The sequence below is a fragment of the Felis catus genome, chromosome B4 (genome assembly GCF_018350175.1).
Source record: "Felis catus isolate Fca126 chromosome B4, F.catus_Fca126_mat1.0, whole genome shotgun sequence".
Lineage (NCBI taxonomy): Eukaryota > Metazoa > Chordata > Mammalia > Carnivora > Felidae > Felis > Felis catus.
This window is the reverse complement of record NC_058374.1, coordinates 36,604,611-36,626,601: the sequence shown is the minus strand read 5'-3', so window position 1 is coordinate 36,626,601 and position 21,991 is coordinate 36,604,611. Positions and strand designations below refer to the sequence as shown.

General features: G+C 46.2%; 1 protein-coding gene across 9 annotated transcripts in view; it reads left to right on the top strand.

Moving 5' to 3' along the window:
• ERC1 (ELKS/RAB6-interacting/CAST family member 1) overlaps positions 1-8,256 on the top strand; it is a 515,425-nt gene extending 507,169 nt beyond the window's left edge. For all 9 annotated transcript variants that reach the window (XM_023256613.2, XM_023256607.2, XM_023256611.2 and 6 more), the window contains one exon: positions 2,640-8,256. In XM_023256613.2, coding sequence (XP_023112381.1) covers positions 2,640-2,777 — 138 coding nt within the window. In that variant the 3' untranslated portion in view covers positions 2,778-8,256. The remainder of the gene's footprint in view (positions 1-2,639) is intronic.
• The last annotated feature ends 13,735 nt before the right edge of the window (positions 8,257-21,991 follow it).

The window sequence follows — 21,991 nt, the reverse complement described above, 5'->3', positions numbered from 1 at the left end:
GCATGCGTAATACTTTTTGAATTAGAAAAAAAAACTGAAAATTTTTAAACTAAAATGAATCCATTAAGTAACTTCGTGATTATCTGCTTAGCAGAAGCCAAATTAGAAAAATATTTCATAGGAAATGAATATGTGACTTGTAGAGAGTAAAGTGCAGATACCCGACTCAGAATATAAACCAAAGATGTTCACAATATTCCTAGGAAGGACTGAGATGGGAAACTGAAGCAATACAACCTCACAACCTCCTCTGTTACTTTGTGTGATTGACTTCAGTTCTGTTCAAGAGATTTGAGAATAGTGGCCTTTTCACCTAGCAGTATTTCTGGGTTATATTCTTTGCAGCTGTATTTAAAAGACACTTTGCTTCTTTGGTTTCCCCATTTCAGAGATTCATATTCATATGACACAGTCAGACCTTGAGATGCGTCAAGACTTAGAGTAGTCCAAATCTGGTCTTTGCATGTCCTGGTATTCAGTCAACATTTAACAGAATAAAGATTGCAAAATCTGTTCCCAACTTTTTGATATATTTGAAGACGCAGCATGCTAATTCTTGGCTCACAGCATGTGGATTCTGTCAGCAGTATAATTAAAACTTGGTTCTTAAAAAAAAAAAAAACTTGGTTCTATTTGCCTTTTAATCTACATGCTCTGTCTAGGTAATCTTACCTATTCAACAATAATTGTAACAACATCTAACATACATAATTTTCTGTGTGTCAGGTATTGTACTGCAGTTTATATAAATAGCTCATTCAGTCCTTAAAACAGGGGCACCTGGGTGGCTCAATCTATTGAGCTGTCAGCACAGAGCCCGCCGTGGGGGCTCAAACCCACAAACCATGAGATCATGACCTGAGCCAAAGTCAGATAGCTTAACCGACTGAGCCATCCAGGTGCCCCCATGTTAGCCCTCCTTAACTCTCACCTGGGCTTGCCACAAAACTTCTTTTAGCTTAGTGTTCCCTCCACTCAGGCTAACATGTTTTTATCTTCACAGGTCTCTTCTAAAAAAATGAAGCTGACCATGTTACTACACTGTTTGAAAACTCTTGGACTTCCTTTTTGTGGGTGTTTCTTTCTTTGTTTTTTAACCAGATTCAATCTGAACTCCTTAGCTTTACAAACAGTCTGGCCCTGTCTGTGTCCTCATCTTCATTTACTTTTTTTAATTTATTTTTAATTTTTTATTTTATTTTAATTTTATTTTTTTAATTTACATCCAAATTAGTTAGCATAATCAGCTTCATTTTCTGTCACTCTCTGCCCAGCCCCCTTACCTTATGCTCCAGCCATGCTGAGAAACTCCCTCATCCCCAAGGTCCCACGCCCTTTCTTAGCCCTACACACCTGCCCTTGTTTCATGTGCTTGAAAGCCTCTTCTGCCTTTGACCTCCCAGCAAACTCCCGCTCAGCCTTCAAGATTCACACCACATACTGCCTACAGTAGCATCTTCTTACACTCCTCCAGGATGCAAACAGCCCTATTATGTCTTCCACTACAGTGCATGTCTGAGCCTCGGCCATGGCCCCTACCATCCTGTGTTGTAATGATCTGTTTGTGTGTTTTCTTCCATTAACCCAGTGGGTCTTCAGGGAAAAGACCAGATCCGTTCCATCTTTCAGCAAGTAGTAGGCCCTCAATAAATGTTGTTTTAATGCTTGAAGGAATGTTCAAAAGAGTGTTTGAAACAACAGGAAGTTAGAATTATATTTCTAAGCATCTTAAATGTTTCTCAAAATAATCTCTTTAGCTATATGAGCAGATAGTCTAATGTACTGAACAAAAGTGGTATATAGCAAATGGGGAAAGTCTTTTAAATTGTAAGTTTCCCTAGGATGAGAACCATTACACAAGATTAAGATCCTACCTGAGGTCATGCATGTATCCCTTTCCCCATCCTGGACAGAGGTGTGACATTGGGACACAGTGGAGAGAATGTTCCACCTGGAATGAGGGGACTGGAGCTGGGGCTCCAGCTCCGCAGATTACTGGTGAACTAGTCACACCTTCACGAACAAACACTTGATGTTAACGTTTACACTTTCCTGGTTGTTAACGTTGATGCAGGAAGACTTCACATAGAAAGTGCCTCTCTTTTTTTTTTTTTAATTTTCAGCTTTATTAAGGTTTAATTGACAAAATTGTGATCTATTAAGTGCACATGATGATTTGATAGACATTGTGAAGATTCCCACAGTCGAGGTAATACATCTGTCATCTGACATACTTCCTTTTTTCCCCTTATGAGAACACTTAAGTTCTACTCTCAGCAAATTTAATTCTACAGTATGATGTTATCAACTGTAGTCATCGTATTATACATTAGATCCTCAGACCTTATTCATGTTATAACTGAAAGTTTGTGCCCTTTTACCAACCTGCTCCATCTCCCCCACCCTCCAGCCCTTGATAGCAACCTGTGAGTTTGACTTTTTCCCCCCAGGTCCCACTTATAAGTGATACTATGCAGTATCTGCCTTTCTGTCTGGTTTATTTCACTTAGCACAAGGCCCTCCAGGTTCATCCATGTTGTTGGAAATGCAATTTCTTTATTCATGGACAATAATTCTTAACCCAGTGCAAACAGGATAATTTTATTTTATCTGAAATCCATCTTTTCTTTCCCTTTCAGCTTCAGAATGAGCTAGAAAAAGGTGAACGGGACAATGCAGAACTGCAGGAGTTTGCCAATGCCATTCTCCAGCAGATAGCAGATCATTGCCCCGACATCCTGGAGCAAGTGGTCAACGCATTGGAAGAGTCATCCTGACCCTGCTTTATGGGGAGTAGCCAGCCCAGCAGCCTGCTATAGTAAATCCAGGTGCCAAGAAAGAAGAGCTGGAAGGAACAGGCTCCCAGGAGCTTCTGGCACCCAGCAAACACTACAAACTGTATCCCATCTTGGTTGGTCCTTCAAGTATGATTCCAGCACCCTTTCTACAGCTCTCATCTTAACTCTGCCTTTCTACTTTGGATATTGTCTCTACACTAATTTTCTTGATGTCCAGGGTAGGTAAGTGGCCAAGTTTCCGTGAAGAACTGCCATCTGGTCGTCAACAGTGGAGGACTGTGGAAGCTGGTGGTTCTGCCCTTACAGTGGGACATGGAGTAGATAGCCTGTTTACCTTCTGTCCTTGACATGAGAACTAAATCTGGAATCTCCTTGGAGTTCAACATATTGAAAGAAACTTCCCCATGGACCAGAGAGCTGAGTGTTCTAATATCACAACAGGTGCTTTCTCCTAAAAGGGTTAAAAAAAAATCTTAAAAAGAGAGAGGGGGAAAAGAGAGAACAGGGACAAAGAGAAACTGACTCTTCTTACTGTTTCTTTCGCTCACTTTCACATGTAATGTTTTATGCAGGGGAGCTGCAAGCAGGCCTCATGAGGGCTTAGTGAACACTAATACCACAAGTTTGGAGTCTTCACCCAGTCCTGTCTGTCTCACTCATCCTTGCTCTTCTCAACCAGTTAATAAGAAGATGGTGTGAACAGTTCTCCCCCAGTCCCTCTTGTTTAAGACCTTTGACCTTATTATACTTAATCTGTCAGATTATACATCTCAGTCTGAAAGAGAAGACGGGTTTGACACGAACCTTGCCATCAACCACCTGCTGCTCTGCTTCTGTAGAAGATGACCGCTCCTTGGGCCCAGGCTGGTTTCTCCTAAACATCTCCCTCATCAGCATTCTAGTCCCCTGAGCCCCTAAAGAATGCTTCTGCCTTCCCACCATCCATGTTCTATGTATGCTCTTGCGGCCCAGCAGTTGCTGAAGTTTATGACCCACCTTCTACCCTTTTAGCTTTACTCTTGATGTGCACTCCCATAACCATAGCCTCGTGCATTGTCTGGAACCTCCCTTCTGGCACAAATGAATGTTTCTCATCCCACACACATTCCTTCCTCCATTCTTTCATTCAAATAGTATGTATGAAATGCCTACTATGTGCAAGTCACTGTTAGGTATCCATCCTTGAAAAAAAGTCTCTTTTTAGTGAGGGAGAAATGTAAAGGACTCTGAGACATACCTTGTTTGAGTCAAAGCAGTAAAAGGTATACCTATCCTCTCCCTACTCCTTCTGAGTAGAAGTTATCTTTTTCATAAAAAAATGTTTTACAGATGAGCATTTCTCACTATAATGTAATTGATGAGTTCAGGGGCAGGGAGCTGAGTCACTTACTTGCCTGCAGGATCTTATTTGGTGGTTCGGGATTTTTATTTGTCGTCGTTACCCTGCAGGAGTATAGTGTTTAGGGGGGCTGCAGTAGTAGATAGTGTTTTCTTCACACATCTGTGTACACCACGTGGAACTTGGCCAGCTCCATGTTGCAGATCAAAAAATTGACCCTAAAGTTGCAAATCAAGTTGAAGGTATTGGCATTTTGAGGGGCATTTTTCCCAGGCTTAGACAATGACAGTCGTAAATAAATAATCAGGCACCAAGAAAGAGACCACTTAACCCAAATGTAGCCTTTAACCACCTCTCCAGCCAGACGCCCACCAGATACTCACATCTTCTGATAAGAGTTGCTGGGCTAAATGCTTTTGTCTTGCGTTTTGTCCTTTCCCCCTCCCCAGTTACTCACCCAAAGAATGATGCTGCCTGTAAAGTCATCACAAGCCTTCAGTCCAGTATCTTCCCACCAGCAGCCCTTGACTGTCCCATTAACTTATATGGTCATATCTCCAGCTGCCCTGATTCCCTGCTGTAAAACAGCCTCTCCTATGAGAAGCTGTAGACTGTTTCTTATCGAAGGTTTAAGTGGACTCTGCTCATAAACTTCTTACTGAGATGCTTCCTGATAGCCAGGCTGGCCAGAAGCAGGGGAAGTGGGAGATGTAGGGGTAAGATAGTAAGTGGTGGTCGTTTGTGGTCAATCACCTCAATTCCATGTATTTATTGCACTGCCCATAAATCATGTAGATAGCCCCCAGTATTTTAAGCCTGGTGTATTAGCATCTCACTTTATCTACCATAATGCAAGGAACTGAGGTATGATAATAGCCTTCACAGGACTACGGCAGAACAGAGAAGGCAGGAGAAGAGGCCATCCACAAAGAAGTGGCCTGGTTCTGGCTGTTCTCTAGCAGCTTTGGCAAGGGAAGGCATCAGCAGGTCTCCCTGGGTCCTGCTCGTTCTGTCTTTGCTGTCAAATACAATGCCTGTCACTTTTGCCCACTTGGTGCATGACTCTCACTGCACTACCTTTCTTCCCCTTTTCATTTCAAGCCTTCTTGTTACTTCTTCTCCAAAACTTTATTGAAGTCCTCTGGACAAATACTTCTAGTAAGAAAAATATCTGGGGCAAACATTATCTGTGTGGTCTCTGTGAACCGTAGCAGGGATCTCCTTGATTTCTCTTGGGTGGTCATTCTAGCATCTCAAATGGTTCTGGGGACTGTTTGGTTCTAGATGAAAGTAGGTTCTGGCTAAACTTTAGTAGTGAACATGACCTGACTGTATGTTATAGGGACAAAATTAATACAGTGTCCAGCACTTAGAGTATCTTCTTGAGTTGAGATAACTCATTGAGCCAACTTTTACTAAATGCACTATTCCCATCACACAAAGACTTATCATTGCATGACACTCTTCTGGTGTTCATGGTTTCACTAGGTCACTCAACTGCTGCCGAAGGTCTAGAGCCTTGAAAGCTCACTGCACATTGCCTATTATGTTCACCAAACTCATCCGTTCCATTGGCAAGTCTAGTTGCCCCTTAGCACCTAAAGATCAAGGTCATCACGAAAGGGGACAAGATGAAGAAGAGTGAGTGGAATCCAATGTGGGGCTGAAGAAATACAATGTGATTTTCTCATCTTTTCATATACCTCTATTCCAGGTACTCATTGAGTTCTTGATGAAGTATCTGAATTGAGATTTACAAAGACTTGGATACTATTTGAAATGGAAAAGATTTTAAATAGGCTTTAATATATTAAGAAATATGAATGGGAATCCCTAAATCCATCTCAGCTCTAACCTTTAACCTAGTACCTTATAACCTAACAAAGATCGAAGTGCTTCTCTCTCTTCCTTACAGTTGGTCTTTAGAAATATTAGTGAAGCAAACTGGACCCAAGACTGCCTTTGGTGTCAGTAGTAGCAGTGGGACTTGACACCTTTTGTCAATAAAAGTCTGTTTGGTTTTCCACGGGAGCTCATTGGCTCACCCACTCCCCAGAGAGAAGAGGAAGTCATTACAAAGTTTTATTAGTCATCCCTCCCCTGCGACATTCAGGATTGGCATTTGGATTTGCTGCTGATCCCAGAACCATCCTGCCCTCCCCTTTGACCCCAGCAGTGAAGCATAGGCCCGCTGGCTCCCCTCTCGGGGGTTTTGAGGAAAGAGCAAATCAAAGAATATGTTGTCGCATCGAATGTGACCCTCATGTGGCACTTCCTAAGTTACCATGGGCCCTGTGTCAGCAATATCAGTAACTCCCACGTCTGCCTCCCCAGCCTCATGTCCCTCCTGCAGGAGTTCAGAACTGGAGAAGCAGGTAAGGAGACAGTAGATGTGGTGTGGATGCTACCCTTTGCAAGCCTGCAAGGCCGACCCCTCCATCACTGCCAGTCCCTGGGCTTCTCAGAACAGCGACTTGAACTGGTCAAAGACATGTTCTAAAAAGAATCTGGCATTTTCCCCATGCGGACTAGGGGAATGTTTGGGCAAAAACACACACACATTACAGGGAAATCCTTCTGAACAAAATGGCTGTCTTTATTTACTCTTTTTAAGCAAAAACTGTTTCCAAACTTTTTAGTGTCAAAACTGTAACCAAGCGTCTCCTGATTTCTTCCAACGTGTTTGGTGAGTGCTGTGACCCTATTGTAGGTATTTCTTCTGACTCTTTTGGGGGAAAGGTGGTTTTAGGGATTGATTTGGGGGGAGCGGATTTTTGTCCCATCCCACCTCCTCTTTGTTTCTCTGCTTGTCGATATTGTCTGTGTGGCTCAGAGCATTGGGGCAGTTACATTGTGTCCATTGTTGAGATTATTAAGATATTAAAAAGTAGTTTGTAGAACTGAAAAGTTAAAGAGCTGTGTTTTTAAAAATGCAAAATGATATCATGTTAATAAAGGAATTCAAGCTATGGGGCAGCCCAACTCCTCCCCCTCCTCCCAAGTTGGCTTAGGTGGCACCTGGGCTAGCCACTTGGGAAACACGATGACCACACTCTAGGTAGGGGACTGCCTGAGTGAAAGAGACAACTGCTGAGTAAAAGGAATTGGAATCTGGGGCTCAGAAAGCCCCCACTGTGCCAGAGATTTCCTATACATCCTCAGGACCCCTGGGTAGAGGTTTCAAATTTTGTGACCCCATAACCACCCTCAAACCCACATTGGTCCCAGCTCAGTGTGCCTAATACTGTGTGGTAACCTAGGCTTGACTCGGAAGCGCCACACCCGGCAGCCCTGTACAGGCCACAGAACCTCTTTCCTGCCCACTTGGTGCTATATCATCCAGTGACTCATCCACTATGGGCCAAGCAGTGGCCAGCCTGGAGCCTGCAATCCAGGTGAATGAATTGTACTCAGATCTCAATTCCTTCTGGCTTCAGTCCCTAGATTCCTTCCCCTTTAAGCTTTTTAGACCCTACATCTCCCAGGCCCAGGCTGTCTCTCTTGGCCCTAGAGATGCCCTGATCAGGAAAGGACGGGAACCCTGCTGAAGCCAGAGAATTCGCCCCGGGCCAGAACAAGCGCTCTGAGCCCAGCCCTTCTTTCCACACCGCACCAGTATTGCATTCACGCTCCAATGCAGCCAGACCTACCTGAGGGCAACACACCATCCGTTCTGGCCTGTCTGCCCACGCAGGACTAGCCGACTAGCCCAGGAACCTGCTGAGCACACCGGGATGTCCAGGATGGGGACTCGGGGGTCTCCCTGGGACTCGCCCCCTCTGCTTTGGAAGAGGGGAGCTGCACTTTAGTGAGGAGCTGAGGAGCACTGGGCACTGACTCCTAGCTTGAGTTCCTTTTGGTGACAGTAGCAGCCGCAATGATGGTGTCTGTGATGCAGATGCACCTGCTGCCTTCAACTGTGTGTGTGTGTGCGCGTGCGTGTGTGTTTGCGTGTGTGTGTGATGGCCAGAGTCATGTTACTGACAGGATAATGACATTACAAAGAAATTGTGTTATAGTCAACTTTGCCTTGATAATTATTGTAAACACTTTGTCCATTTTTTCTTTTTTATTCACAAACTAAATCCATCAGGAAATTATAAAGTTATTTAAAAATTGTGTGCTGTGTCTTTCTTTGAGTCTCATTCAGCCTGATTATCCAAGTGAGATTAGTCCTCAAATGCCAGAAAAGCAGGGAGAAGCCAGTGGTCTCCCAGAGATTAACACTTTGGTAAGTAAGCCAAGAACCAGTGGGGCTCCAGGTTAAGGTGGGGCCAGAGGAGCCCAAGGCTGGCTCAGTCCTGAAGGGCCTGGCGGGGTGATGCCCCCAAATGAGTAGGCCTCCTTCAGGCTCCCATCTGAACTCTGGATTGGCAGCCCCTGAGTTCCTTTTTTTTTTTTTTTTAATTAAAAAAAAATTTTGTTTTAATGTTTATTTTTGAGAGTGAGAGAGAGAGAATGTGAGCAGGAGAGGCACAAAGAGAGAGGGAGACACAGAATCTGAAGCAGGCTCCAGGCTCAGCTGTCAGCACAGAGCCTGCCATGGGGCTCTTAACCCATGAACCACAAGATCATGACCTGAGCCGAAGGCAGATGCTCAACCAACTGAGCCACCCAGGAGCCCCCTGAATTGCTTTTCAAAGTCAATTTCCACCTTCCTTTCTCCCTTACATGCTAGGCCCTGAGCCAGTTTCCCCATTCCGCATCTAACTGCGTTTCCAGAGCTTGTACTCAGGTGAAGGAGCAGCCATGGCATAGCTGAGGTGGTTTCATTCAGGACTGGGACTAAGGGGGCGCCCAGGCGGCTCCGTCAGTTGAGTGTCTGACTCTTGATTTTGGCTCAGGTCATGATCTCATGGTTCGTGGGATCAATGCCCCGAGTCAGGCTCTGCGCTGACAGAGGGGAGCCTACTGAGGATCTTTCTCATTCTCTCTCTCTCTCTCTGTCTTCCCCTCCCCTGCTCATGCTCACTTGCCCTCTCTAAATGAATGAACTTTTTTTTTTAACTGGGACTCGGGCTTCACAGGGGTGCATCTGATGTATTAGCTCAGGGATGTGGGGTTTGTAGGAACCAACAGAAGGTGCCAATACCAAGAGTCAAGGAGCTAGAGAACCTGTGTGTGAAAATTCCCCAGCTTTGGTATTTGTCTTGGTCTTACGCTCAATAAGAAGTTACTCTGGGGGACTTCTTTGTGAGAATTCGCTTTCTACTTAGCTCCGTTTCTGCGTCTACTCCACAAGGGAATCAACCTGCTTGCTGCATGCACTCCCTCTCCCATGGAAACTGCTGCCCACTGTGCTCTGGCACTTGGGAATTGGACAGGAGAGTCAGACGTCGCCCCTCCTGGCAGGTTCTCCCAGCACCTGGGCTCTAGCCCTGCCTGCCTCCAGCTGGCACAGCTGCTGAGAAGTCCCACCAGGTGGAGGAGCACCTGGGAGGCCGTGCTATTTGCAGGACTGGAAATCTGACGTTGCTCGTCATTTCGTCACAAAGCAGGAGTGATTCCACTTACAGAACGTGTATCATACTGCAGGATATAAAATCCCAACCGCCAGCAGATGTGTCCACAGGAAGCTGTCAGATTACACTGGTCAGCTGTTTCCAGGGTTTTCCATTAATCTTATTTCACTATTTGTTTATTCACTCTGCGGTCTACCAGCACTCAGTTGCAGACAAATGGACACAGAGACCACAAGGTTTAAGGAAAATATGTGAGAAGAGAACTTGCAATTGAGAATTCCATCCATTAACTTGGTTTTTTTTTTTTTCTCTGAATTGGGAAAAGACTGCTATTTGATTTTTGAGGTGGAATGTCCCAGGCTGGCTCAAAGATGATTAAGAACTAGCTAGATCCGGGGGTGAGGGAGTGTTCTGAACTGGTTTGAGATCCACGAGCTTTCCCAGATGTCCTGGAAAAAGCCCTGGTTTCCCAGCCCAGAGCCCTTGGCTGCCCCTTGATCTCTCACCCTCTTTTCAACCTTCCCCTTGAAAATAAGGCCGCCTTCATCGAGGTCACAAGCCACAGCCATAATGAGGATAATATATGATTATGTGTTTCCCTTTTGAAAGCTCCTTTAAGAGTGTAAAGCATAAAATTGCTTTTTTCTTGTCTGCAATTTGCTTTAGGATAATCCAGTATGTGTGTTGAGAGGTGGTGAGGAGCAGGTTATAAGTACAGAAATATTGGCCACGAATCAGTAACTGTTGAAGCTGGGGGCTGGGTGCACCGGCTTCATTATACCATTTTGTGATTGCGGGTGCTGGGAATTTTCCTGAGTTCAAGAGTCACATCCTCCAATTATACTTGCCCAGTCATCACACATGCACCTTTTCCCCAAGGTTCCAAGTAACCCACCTTCACAAATTGCCAGCAGAGCACTCAGTTCAGTGTGCATGCTCTGCTGTATTCTGGGTACCAGCCATGCAAGTAATACCAGCTTGGGGCACGTTTCCCATGTGTCAGGCTCAGCTCTCAGCACCACACACGTTTTATCTCCTCTTCATAGCAATCCTATGAGGTAGGTGCTGTTACCCCCATTTTACAGATGAGGCGCGGGCCAGTTAAACAACTTTCCCCAGGTCTTGCAGCCTGTAAGTAGTAGGGCTGGAGTTTAAACCCAGCCCTGTCTCCAGAGCTTGTGCTTTTCAGCCCATTCCTGTGGCCACTTCTCTTAAGGAGCTCACAGTCAGTACAGGACGAATCCCAATAAATTGTGGGAACACAGAGGAGCAGGCAATGCTCTTCACAGAATTTCAACTTTGACCTTGAAAGATAAACTGAATTTTGCCAGCAAAGGAGTTCAAGGATGGAGAAGGCAGAAAAGAGCCTGAGCAAAAACAGGGAGGTGGAAAAGGACACCATGTATTTGGGGATAGCAAGCAGTCTAATGTCAATAGGTCAAATACTGCTTGGCTCAAAACCATGGAGGAGAAGACAGGGAGGCCGCAAACATGGCTTAAAAGGAGGTTGGATGGGCCCATACTGTGAGAGATCTCTACCTTCCTGGAAAGGAAGGCAAGGTAGAGCATTACCCACACCACCAGTGACCATAACTACAGCCACAACAAGAGCTGATGAAAGAAAGAAAGAGAAAGAAGGAAGGAAAGAAAAAGAAAGGAAAGAAGAAAGAAAGAAATTAAAAGAAAAAGAAAAGCACCTGGGTGGGTCAACTCCAGGAAGTCTCCAGTCCTAGTGACCATGGAGGCTGCTGGAGATAGGAGCAGGCTGTAGCTGGAGCTGTTGGAGGGAAATCGCCCAATGTTACAAGGCCAAGAAGTGATGGGCCTAGGGTCAAACCTGGGTCCGTCTGTTTGCCAATCTTTGTCCTTGGTTCCCTTCTCCAGAAGGCTCTGTGGGATCCGGGACTCTGAGGAGACTCCCTGCTAGCCTTGCAGGGTGTGAGGCATCGAGGCCAGCCTGGGGGCTGCGGGTGTTCAAAGGAAGAGGAAAATAATGTGTCTTGCTCTTTCACAAGCAGGATGGATGAGTCACACAGGATTTTGTGCTCTTAAGCTCTGGGCGCCATTTCTCCCCAAGAATCAGGCAATGGAGCACTATGAATGCTCTCGGCCCTTGATGGGAAAGAAATGAGGTTTGAAGCCTTGGTAATACCACGTCAGCCCTCCCTGTCCACAGAGACCATTCCCTTGCCATGTCTGATGGAAGAAGTAATTGCCCCACCAGAAGCAACATTCACAGGGTGACTGAGGGATCCGCACATCCTCACGTTGGTCCTCTGTCTTGCTTCCAGCTGTGCCACGACAGCATGCTTCATCTTTCCCTTCCTGCATTAACACTCCTTCCCGTCTCTCAGTCTCAGTGCCCCCAGCCCTTCAACCTTGCTTGTGAGGGTGAAGAACTTGAACCATGTTCATTTAAGAGGGAGTGTTGGACATGAGGAAAAAATGTCCACCAAATGTCTGCAGAGTTTCCATGCCAAAAAGCCACCTCTGTGGCCCCTGATGGAATTCACACTCAAGAGGTGGTTCCTTTTTGGTTTGTCTTGGGCTTGATTTTTTTATTATGATTTTATTCTTTAAAAAAAAATTTTTTTTACATTTATTTATTTTTTGAGAGACATAGAGCACAAATTGGGGAGGGGCGGAGAGAAGGAGACACAGAATCCGAAGCAGGCCTCAGGCTCTGAGCTGTCAGCAGAGCCTGACGCAGGGCTTGAACTCACAAACTATGAGATTGTGGCCCGAGCCGAAGTCAGATGCTTAACTTACTGAGCCACCCAGGTGCCCCTATTATGATTGTATTCTTTAGCATTGTCGGAAATGAAGCTTTGGAGGGAGTCCATTTGCAATCTTGGAGTTGTGTGCACAATTTAATGGGGTGGCATCCCTGAACTCCTTACTGTGTGTTTGTGTGGCATAGATGTGCTGGGAACAAAGCCCAGCGATGAGAACTTCTGTGTGACGTGCTACGGCCCTGCTGTCCCTCCCATGACAGCGAGCTGGGCGTCCAGGTAAATGGAGAACCAAGTGGACAAAGGCAGCAACCTTGGAAACACAGGGCAGGCTCCAGGGTGAATGAGTGACTGAAGTTTTTCTTTGATCGTTATCATAAGTATGGATGTCAGGAAGATCCTACAGCTTTAGGAGTCATCTGACTCTAGGAAAGAAGAAAACTCAAGAAGCCAGTCTATCTTCCTGGACATTCCCACCACACGAAGCTTCTGAAAGGACACCTGTCCAGGAGAGGCTGTGCTACCCCAGGGAGGCTGTCTCTGGGCCACACTAGCTCCTTGCCCAAGTACAGCGTCTGTGGGGCCAAATGGCTGTGGGGAACACGATGCTTATCCCTCTTACTGGGTAGAGAACAAGGGCAATGTAGGGATCGGCACGTGGAAATGAAAATGAATTCATTTTCATTGGCTTTGAAAATGAAAGAAGACCTAAGTTCTCGTCTTATCTGCACTGCTCATTAGGTGTGTGGCCTTGGAGAATTCACTAGACCTCTTTGGCCTTCAGTTTTATCACTTTTTTAATGTGTTTTTCTTTGAAATTTATTTATTTATTTTAAGAGAGAGAGAGAGAGAGCAGGGGAGGGGCAGTGAGAGAGGGAGAGAGAGAATCCCAAGCAGGCTCCACATTGCCATCCCAGAGCCCAATGCGGGGCTGGAACTCACAAACCATGAGACCATGACCTGAGCCAAAATCAAGAGTCACTTAACCGACGGAGCTGGAGCCACTCAGGTGCCCCTCATTTTTTAAATAGAAATAACAGTGTCTACTTCACAGGTGCATGGTGAAGTGAGGCAAGATAGCACACAGGAAAGTGCAGGAGAGGCACCCAGCAGCTATTTGTTGCATTAATAAGCTCGGTGGGGGGGAGGGGGGCTGTCCCTTGCTTGGGAACCGCTTGCTGGGCAGCACCCACCAATGGTAGGGTAGAATTATCCCCGTGGCCTATGAGTAAATCTACATACTGTTTTGCCTCAAGACTTGAAAATGAACCATCACCTGTTTAAAAGTTCATCTCACTCTGACCAGAGCCTACAAGTGCTATTTCCCACTGTGTGGAATCCTACAGATGGGAAAACTGAGGCCTGGAATGGGGAGTCTCAAATGGGGGAATCGCCACCCACCTCCACCCCCTCCCCCTGTCCCAGGCTCCCTCCCAGCCCTGCCCGAACTCAGGAAAGCACATCAGACAGCTCTGGGCCTGCCTTCTGGGAGTCTGGCCCCCGGGCTTAGGCAGCAGTGCCCTCCCCCAGGGGAGCCAGATGCCAACAATCATATTGCTTCTGCTTTAGGAGGAAAAAAAACCCAGATGCCAATGTGCCTGCCTCATCAGCTGGGGCCGTGTTATCCTCCTGCAGGGATGGGCTCTTGAATGCAAGCTTTGTCTGCCCTGCCTGTTAGTCACTGTGACAAAAGAGACCCAGGGAGACTGGAGCCCGACGTTGGATTCTTTGGCCAGGACGTCACGTCGTGGAGTCCAGGCCGCAGCGTGCAAACAAACCCTGGGTCCAATACCTCTGAGCTCTCCTACGTGGACTAAAACTTGCAAAAGGCACTCGAGTTGTCCCCATTCAACCCCAGAAGTGACAGGACACTTTGACCTCCATTTCCTTTTGCTCTGTCCCTGTCTTCTTCTCCCTGTCCCCTCTGCCGGGAAGGCCCCTGAGGGCAGGAAATGTGTCTGCCTCCTTTTTGGCTCCCCTGCGGGCCCATAGCACATACTCCAGAGCTTACGAAGCCTTTTGAGCTGGTTCGCTCCATTGTCGGCTTCCCTCGAGGTTTGTATTCTGGGATACGCTTTTCCACAGCTGGCCAGGTTTTAGCCTATGTCACTGGAAATGTATCAATCCCCGAAATATTCACACAGACATCTGTCATGAACCCAACTTCCCCTGTGGGCAGGACAGGTCAGAACAAGCCTGTGCCAGAGCTACTTGATGTCATGGGGAGTCCCGTCGGCTGCTTCTTCTGTCAGATTATTTGTTTCCAGGCCAGGCCAGGGAGCAGCAGCCTCCCTGTTATTGCATCTCAGACACAAACAGCTGGGAGAAAAGCAGCTCAGGTTTGACCTCCGAGCCTCGAGATCCCGTTTGAGGGTCTTACCAGGGCCTTTCTATTCTCCCCTGTGCTGAACTCTTTGCTTGGGTCCTCTGGTGTCTTTGAGCTTTTATTTCCTTCCACTGGCTCTTAAGAAGTCTGATAAGGGCTCCTTCTGGACCTCACTGACCTTGGTGAGGGAGCAAAGACTCAGAATCTAATGCAGGTATTAGTTCTTCAGAGGAAAATCTTCATGCTGAAGGGCTCATTTAAAGTCTTGGGAACTTGCCAAGGACTGAAATGCAGCCAGTCTTTCTAAAGGTTCCTCCTGTCCCTCTGAGTATGTGTATACATACAGCCATACACCCTAACTCTATGTTAATACACACACACACACGTATATGTAGGCTCTGGCCAAGTGTGAGGGTCTCCATGTTATGAAGGAAATAAGTAAACAACCTCAACATTTCTGTTTCCCTCTGAGGCTTGCAAAGAAGGTGTTAAGAGCACAAGATTTAAATCATAAACTTTATTAAAAGCCAAACAGCCCAATGTGTGACTCTTGCCAACTCGGACAGAGTCTTTGGGGTAAAGCTACACTGAGCTAATCCAGAAGGAATCAAGTAGAGGAAGACAGTGAGTGGGAGTGAGCCAAGCCATCCAACCTATGGAAGGCGGAGCGGGGGCTGCCACGCTCCGATCCAGCCACACACCCTGGCTGAGTGAGGAGATGCGGCCGGAGCCCAGGTAAGGCCTTCAGGGTACTGAATTTTTTTCTACCTTTCCTACTGTTTCCTTAACAAATGGAGACTCATTTATACCTGAAGGACTCATGGCAGGGCAGCAGAACTTGTAGTCCAGCCAGTCCCAGAACTGGCCCAAATTGCCTTTGAGAGACAAGCGGGAAAGGGAAGCCCCAGCCGCTCAGCTACCAAGCCCTCTCCACCCAACCTGAGGCAGCCTCCCTCCTCCAAAGATCAGCTGCCCCTTTACTGGGGGCAGGGACTATGCCCACAAGACACAGAAATATAAGCAAAATCACTGTGTGCAAGGAGTTCTGAATCCAGTTGAGGGATCAGAACAAAGACATGAATCAGCAGTGAGCAGCATAACTCAGGATGGGATCAGAGTGGAGGGGACCAAGAGGAGGAGATTTTACAGTGCAGAGGGAACCACTCTTAGCTCCAGCCCAAGTTCAGCTCCAAGATGTCTTCCTAAAATGGCTCTGCCAACCCCGGGCACTTCACTAACACTTAGCCCAGCTCCCGTCCTCCATCTGTTTCAGCTCTGAGGACGTTTCTGCACCAGTAGAGTCTCTTGTGACTTTGTGTCATTGAACTTGAAGAGTCTCATCTCCTGTCTCTAACACAAGCCAGCCAAGGACAAGAGCCTGCCTCTGCAGAGCCCTGTGGTGCCTGGCATAAGCCACCCCATTCTATACATGACATAAGCCCTCCATCCCTGAGCTGGCCCCTGTGAGATCTCTGATCTGAGGGGGCTGGTGAGGACCCACAGGCAACACTGGTGGGGGCAGGAAGGCAGGAGCTGTGGTCAGTAGACACAGGACCACACTGGTCTTCTTCTGGTCAGCTAGAATTCAGCCATCTTTCCTATCTTAATAAAAATATTGGTTTTATTATAACGTGTTAAAATCTTCAGCACAGGGGCACCTGGCTGGCTCAGTTAATAGAACAGAGACTCTTGATCTTGGGGTCATGAGTTTGAGCCACACGTTGGGTGTAGAGATTACTATAATAATAAAATAAAATGTATTCTTAAAAAAAATCATAGCTGGGGACTAGCCACAGCATTCTTCTAAGTCTCCTTCATGTAATCTCCTGGGAGCACCGAGGGCCTTTGCCCAGAATCTCTGCAACCTTCAAAGATCTGAAACGTGGGGGTGGGTCCGGCTGGACTCCATCTAATCCCCTCGGCACAATTTCCCATATATGTGTGTTTGTGGGTGCCTCTGTAAATAGCGATTAAATATTCTTGCCTGGATATCTGTGTCTGCAAAGCAGGGCTTCTATTAAATGTAATTACTTCCTCCCGGAGTTTCTTTGCATTCTCCCTCCTGAGAGAGAGAGGAAGAAAAGAGAGGTGTGTGCCTCAAGCCCTGCATATGAAATGAGGGCCCAGAGGTGGCTCACACAGGCTGTAGTGATGGGTCACACTTCCTCTTGACAGCTGGGAGATAGCCCGTGACCGAAGGAAGGCTGGGCTGCTCTACCTAAGCCCTCCTCACCCACACCTGCCACTAATCTGCCCCATGGAGACAGCTTCTCCAACCCAAACCTGCCCAGCCTTCCCCAGCAGCTGCCCTTATTTTCTTTCTCTTCCATTTCCTCCCTTTGCCTAAAAAGATCCCACCACACACACACAGACACACACACACAATTGTTTTCTTCTCTTCCTCCATATGTAGCAACCAGATTAGGAAAACACAGGGGCTGGGAATTACGCTGGTCTGCAAGCTGGAGGTCACTATATTCAGGTGTGGACTAGGGATGGTTTCAAGGTCTGATGTGTTCCCAGCAAGTCTGGGAAGGAATGTGTCCTGAGTCTCCAGGACACAGAATCCCAGCTGTTGGCAGCTGGGCCAGGTTGGTGGAGAAACTCCATCATTTACGTTCCGTGCCTCTCACCAGCTTTTCTTGGGATGCCTTTTGAGGTTTGCTGATATGTGTCTGTCTGTTTCCAGGTTTGCGTCAGCCACTGTTGACTGTGGGTAACTTTAGTTACCAGGGCAAACCTGGGCCCCGCCAGCTCCCCTCTGCGCCTCCTAACGCCTCCCAGCCCAGAGGCGGCAAGCTGACCCAAACTGGTGAGGCCACCAGTGCCTGCCTCTTCCTCCCCTTCACCGCACACAGCTCTCATTTCACACAAAGCACCCCTTGGGGTTGTTGTTGTTGTTCACAGTGACCCTCTGTGAATTTTAAAAATGAGAACTAGAAGAGAGTTATTTATACGAATACCTCAACAAGAGGTTATTTATATGAGAACATACAGCATCCTTGATCATCCAGCTGCTGAGTTAAAGGGAAGGAAAGAAGCCTTTATTAAGTGCTTATGATGAGTCAGACACTGAGCGAACCCCTTCATATGTTCCTGAGATCACTGTCCACGTTTTATACAGATGCTGAACGAGAACACAGCCCACATCTGTTTTATCATCAGTGCATCCTCGTGCTTAGAAGAGTGGCTGGAGCATTCTAGGTGTTCAATAAAAATGTGTTCCATAAACGAATGGAAAGGAAACAGGGGCACAGAGGGGGATGCTGCTTATGTGGAATCTCGCATCCTGGCCATGACCAGATGGATAGCGGTCTATGCCTGCCTGGCCCTCAGCCCAGGCTCCTTCCTTTCCACCTTCCATGGATCTTCCTCATCTTCTCAGGATGCAGCTCATGGGGCTCTTTCAAAGATTCCCCCAAACGGTATGGTGGTTCTTCAAAAAATTAAACACCTAGGTGGCTCAGTCGGTTAAGCGTCCAACTCTTGATCTCAGCCCAGGTAACAGAGTTCAAGCCCCATGTTGGACCCCACGCTGGGCATGGAGTCTACTTAAAAAAAAAAATTCAACATACAATTACCATATGATCCACCAATCCCACTTCTGTGTATTTATCCCCCAAAGAATTGAAGGCAGGGTCTCAAAGAGATATTTGTACACTTGTGCAGCATCATTCACAACAGCCAAAAGGTGGAAGCAACCCCAGTGGCCAGCAATGGATGAATGCATCAAGCAAAATATCCCTCAGTGGAATATTATTCAGCCTTAAAAAGGCAGACAATTCTGACACATGCTACAATGTGGCTGAACCTTGAAGACATTATGCTAAGTGATTAGGATGGACACAAAAGGACAAATGTTGTGTGATTCCTCTTCTATGGGGGACCTAGAGCAGGCAAATTCACAGAGACAGAAAGTAGATTAGAGGTTACCAGGGGCTGGAGGAAGGGCAGAAAGAGAGTTGGTGGTTCGTGGGCACAGAGTTACAATCTGGGAAGATGAACAGTGTTCTGGAGATGATAGTGGCCATTGTGGGGCCACAATGTGAATGTGCTTAATGCCACTGAGCTGCTTAAACAGGGTTAAAATGGTCATTTTTATGTTATCTAAATGTTATCATAATAAAATTTAATTAAAAATTATAAATCCGGGGGCACCTGGCTAGATCAGTCAGTGGAGCATGTGACTCTTTTTTTTTAGGGTGGGAGAGGGGCAGAGGGAGAGAGACAGAGGGAGGGAGAGAGAATCTTAAGCAGGCTCCATGCTCAGCTCGATCCCATGATGCTGGGATCATGATCTGAGCCAAAATCAAGAGTCGGGCACTCAGCTGACTGAGCCACCCAGGTTCCCTGAGCCGGTGACTCTTGTCTCGGGGTTGTGGGTTTGAGCCCCACGTTGGTGTAGAGATTACTTAAAATTAAAATCTTAGGGGTGCCTGGGTGGCTCAGTCAGTTAAGCGTCTGACCCTTGATTTCTGCTTAAGTCATGCTTTCATGGTTTGTGAGTTCAAGCCCTCCCTCGGGCTCTGAGCTGACAGTGTTTGGGATTCTCTCTCTCTCTCCCTCTCTCTCTGCAACCCCTCCTCAAAATAAATAAATAAACTTTAAAAAATAAAATAAAATCTTAAATAACAATAATAAATACAAACAGAAAATAGAATAGAGTTAATTTAGTGTTTTTCTGGGGAATGATGGAAAAGTTTTAGGTGTAGACTGTGCTCCATGGTTATACAGCATTGTGATACTTAGTGCCACTGGACTGTATATCTACGAATGGTTAAAATTATAAATTCTATGTCATGTATTTTTTACCACAATCATGTTTTTTATTTTAAAAGCTGCTCCCATACCCGATTCTTACAGTCTTGGACACTTGGTCCAAGCGACTTGGTCCTTGTCACTCCCTCGACTAGAATCTTTCAAAGGCTCCTTTTAGCCAAGGATAAAGCCTGAACTCATCAGCCTGGCACCAAGGCCTCTCCACTGGTCTGGTCACTGCTCATCGGGCCTCCCACCTCCTTTGCTCAGCGTTGGCCCCTTTAAAGCAAGTGTCTCTGGAATAGTGAATGGCTCAGGCAGCACCATGCCAGCCCCAGCCATTTCCCCAAGCTGCCCAGGGGCTTCCATCCCTGATGCCCATCTGGCCACTCTTGCTCCCTCTTGTCTGCTCTAAAACTACACCTGAGGGCTTCTTCCATTTTCTAAATGGGGAATAGGGCACTAGGAGGTTGAAACAACTACCTTTTATTAGATTTGTTTGGTTTAGAGCAGAATGCTCCTGAGGAATTCACTTTCTATTAAAGAAAGGCTGCTTTCGATTAAGGGCATCGTCAGAGAACAGTGGGGGTTGCCCTAACTTCCCCTCTTACTCTCTAAAGCAGCCGGTTCTATTTTTGAACAGATATGTATGTTAGAAAACGCTTCCTTAGAGGTTCATAGATAACGAGAGCTGGAAAGGATCTTAGAAATAGTCCTGTCCACTCTCTTCATTTTAAACAGAAGAGGGGAGCCTGGGTGGCTCAGTTGGTTAAGCGTCTGACTCTTGGGTTTCAGCCCAGGTCATGATCTCATAGTTTCATGGGTTCGGGCCCCACATCGGACTTTGCTGACAGTGTGGAGTCTGCATGGGATTCTCTATCTCCTCTCTCTGCCCCTCCCCAACTCTCTCTCTCTCTTTCAAAAAATAATAAATAAACTTGAAAAACTAAATAAAGATAAACATAAGAGGGTCTAGAAATAATAAGCAATGTGGTCAAGATCCCACTTTCGGCAACACCCAGGCCCCTGCTCTTTAGCCTTGGGCTCCCTCCAGCATGGCACATGAGACTTCTGAGCTGGGGTGACCCAGCTCCAGCTAAACTAGACACTGGCTAGAGTTCCCCCACTACAGCCAGTTCTCCCTCCTGCCGTAGCCCGACAACGTGCCCCCCTGCTCAGGGAACCTCCCTGTCCACAGGCAATGAAGAGCACATCTGCCCTGAGGTTAACCCAAGAGCCAGTCTGCTAGAGGCGAGACACAGCCTGAGCCTGGATACCATCCCCCAGCCCTTTCTTTCTACCTCAACAAGAATAAATCTGTTCTACGAGAAATAGCAAAGATCAATATTATTTACTGCACCTAGAAATGGATACCCCATCAGGGCCTCTTATGGAAACTGCAGCTCACATTTATTTAATAAGCTGATGATATCTAGTGGAAACAGCAAAACACTGTGTGCAGCTTCCAAACTATAATGTTCACTTAGATTCTAAAATTGTCAGTAGATACGAACCTTTGGGGATTAGATGGGGATTCACCCCTTCTCCATTTTGGAACCATAAACTATATCTGCTACCTAGGTTTGCACCAAATTCAATTTCTGTATCTGAAAAAAATGTTAATATATATTCAGCTTCACAGAGAGCCCCTGAAATGGCTTGAGGAAAAAAAGCCCAAGTAACTTTGAAATAACTTTCAGAATTAACTTTCCAACCTTATAAAGGTATTTGGAATAGTCTTTCAAATGAATTATTGTGGTATCTGAGAAATAAGAAGACTAAAAAATATTTATGCTTTTGGGGCACCTGGGTGGCTCAGTCAGTTAGGCCTCCAACTCTTGATTTCCGCTCAGGTCTTGATCTTACAGTTCATGAGTTCAAGCCCCACATCAGGCTCTGTGCTGACAGCTTGGATCCTGAAACCTGCTTCAGATTTTGTGTCTCCTTCTCTCTCTGCCCCTCCTCCACTCACACTCTGTCTCTCTCTCTCTCTTTCTCAAAAATAAGTAAACATTAAAAAAAATAAAAGAAAATGAGTGTAATTTGGAATGATTTTTAGTGACTCTAAATTGAGTCCTAATATGTAATAATTTATTTTCAAAGTGTCCAGAAATAATTTAGTAATTTTCTCTAAATGTTTTGCTGGAGAATAACATTAATCTTTTTTTTAATGTTTATTTTTGAGAGAGAGAGAGAGAGCATGAGCGGAAGAAGGGAAGAGAGAGAGAGAGGGAGACACAGAATCTGAAACAGGCTCCAAGCTCCAAGCCATCAGCCCAGAGCCCAGTGCGGGGCTTGAGCTCACAAACCATGAGATCATGACCTGAGCTGAAGTTGGAAGCTTAACCGACTGAGCCACCCAGGGGACCTAATCTTTTTTTTTTTTTTTTTTTTTTTTTTTTTTTTTTTTTAGGTTGGTGTTTGAATCCTTAGAGCAGAAGGTAGCCAACTTTTTCTGAAAGCAGCCAGAAAGTAAATATTTTAGTCAGTGTTGGCTTCATGGGCAGTCACACAGGACCCTACCTTTAGAGGGGCCATCACACTGGGTTTAATGCTCTATTGTTGCCATCGTGGAA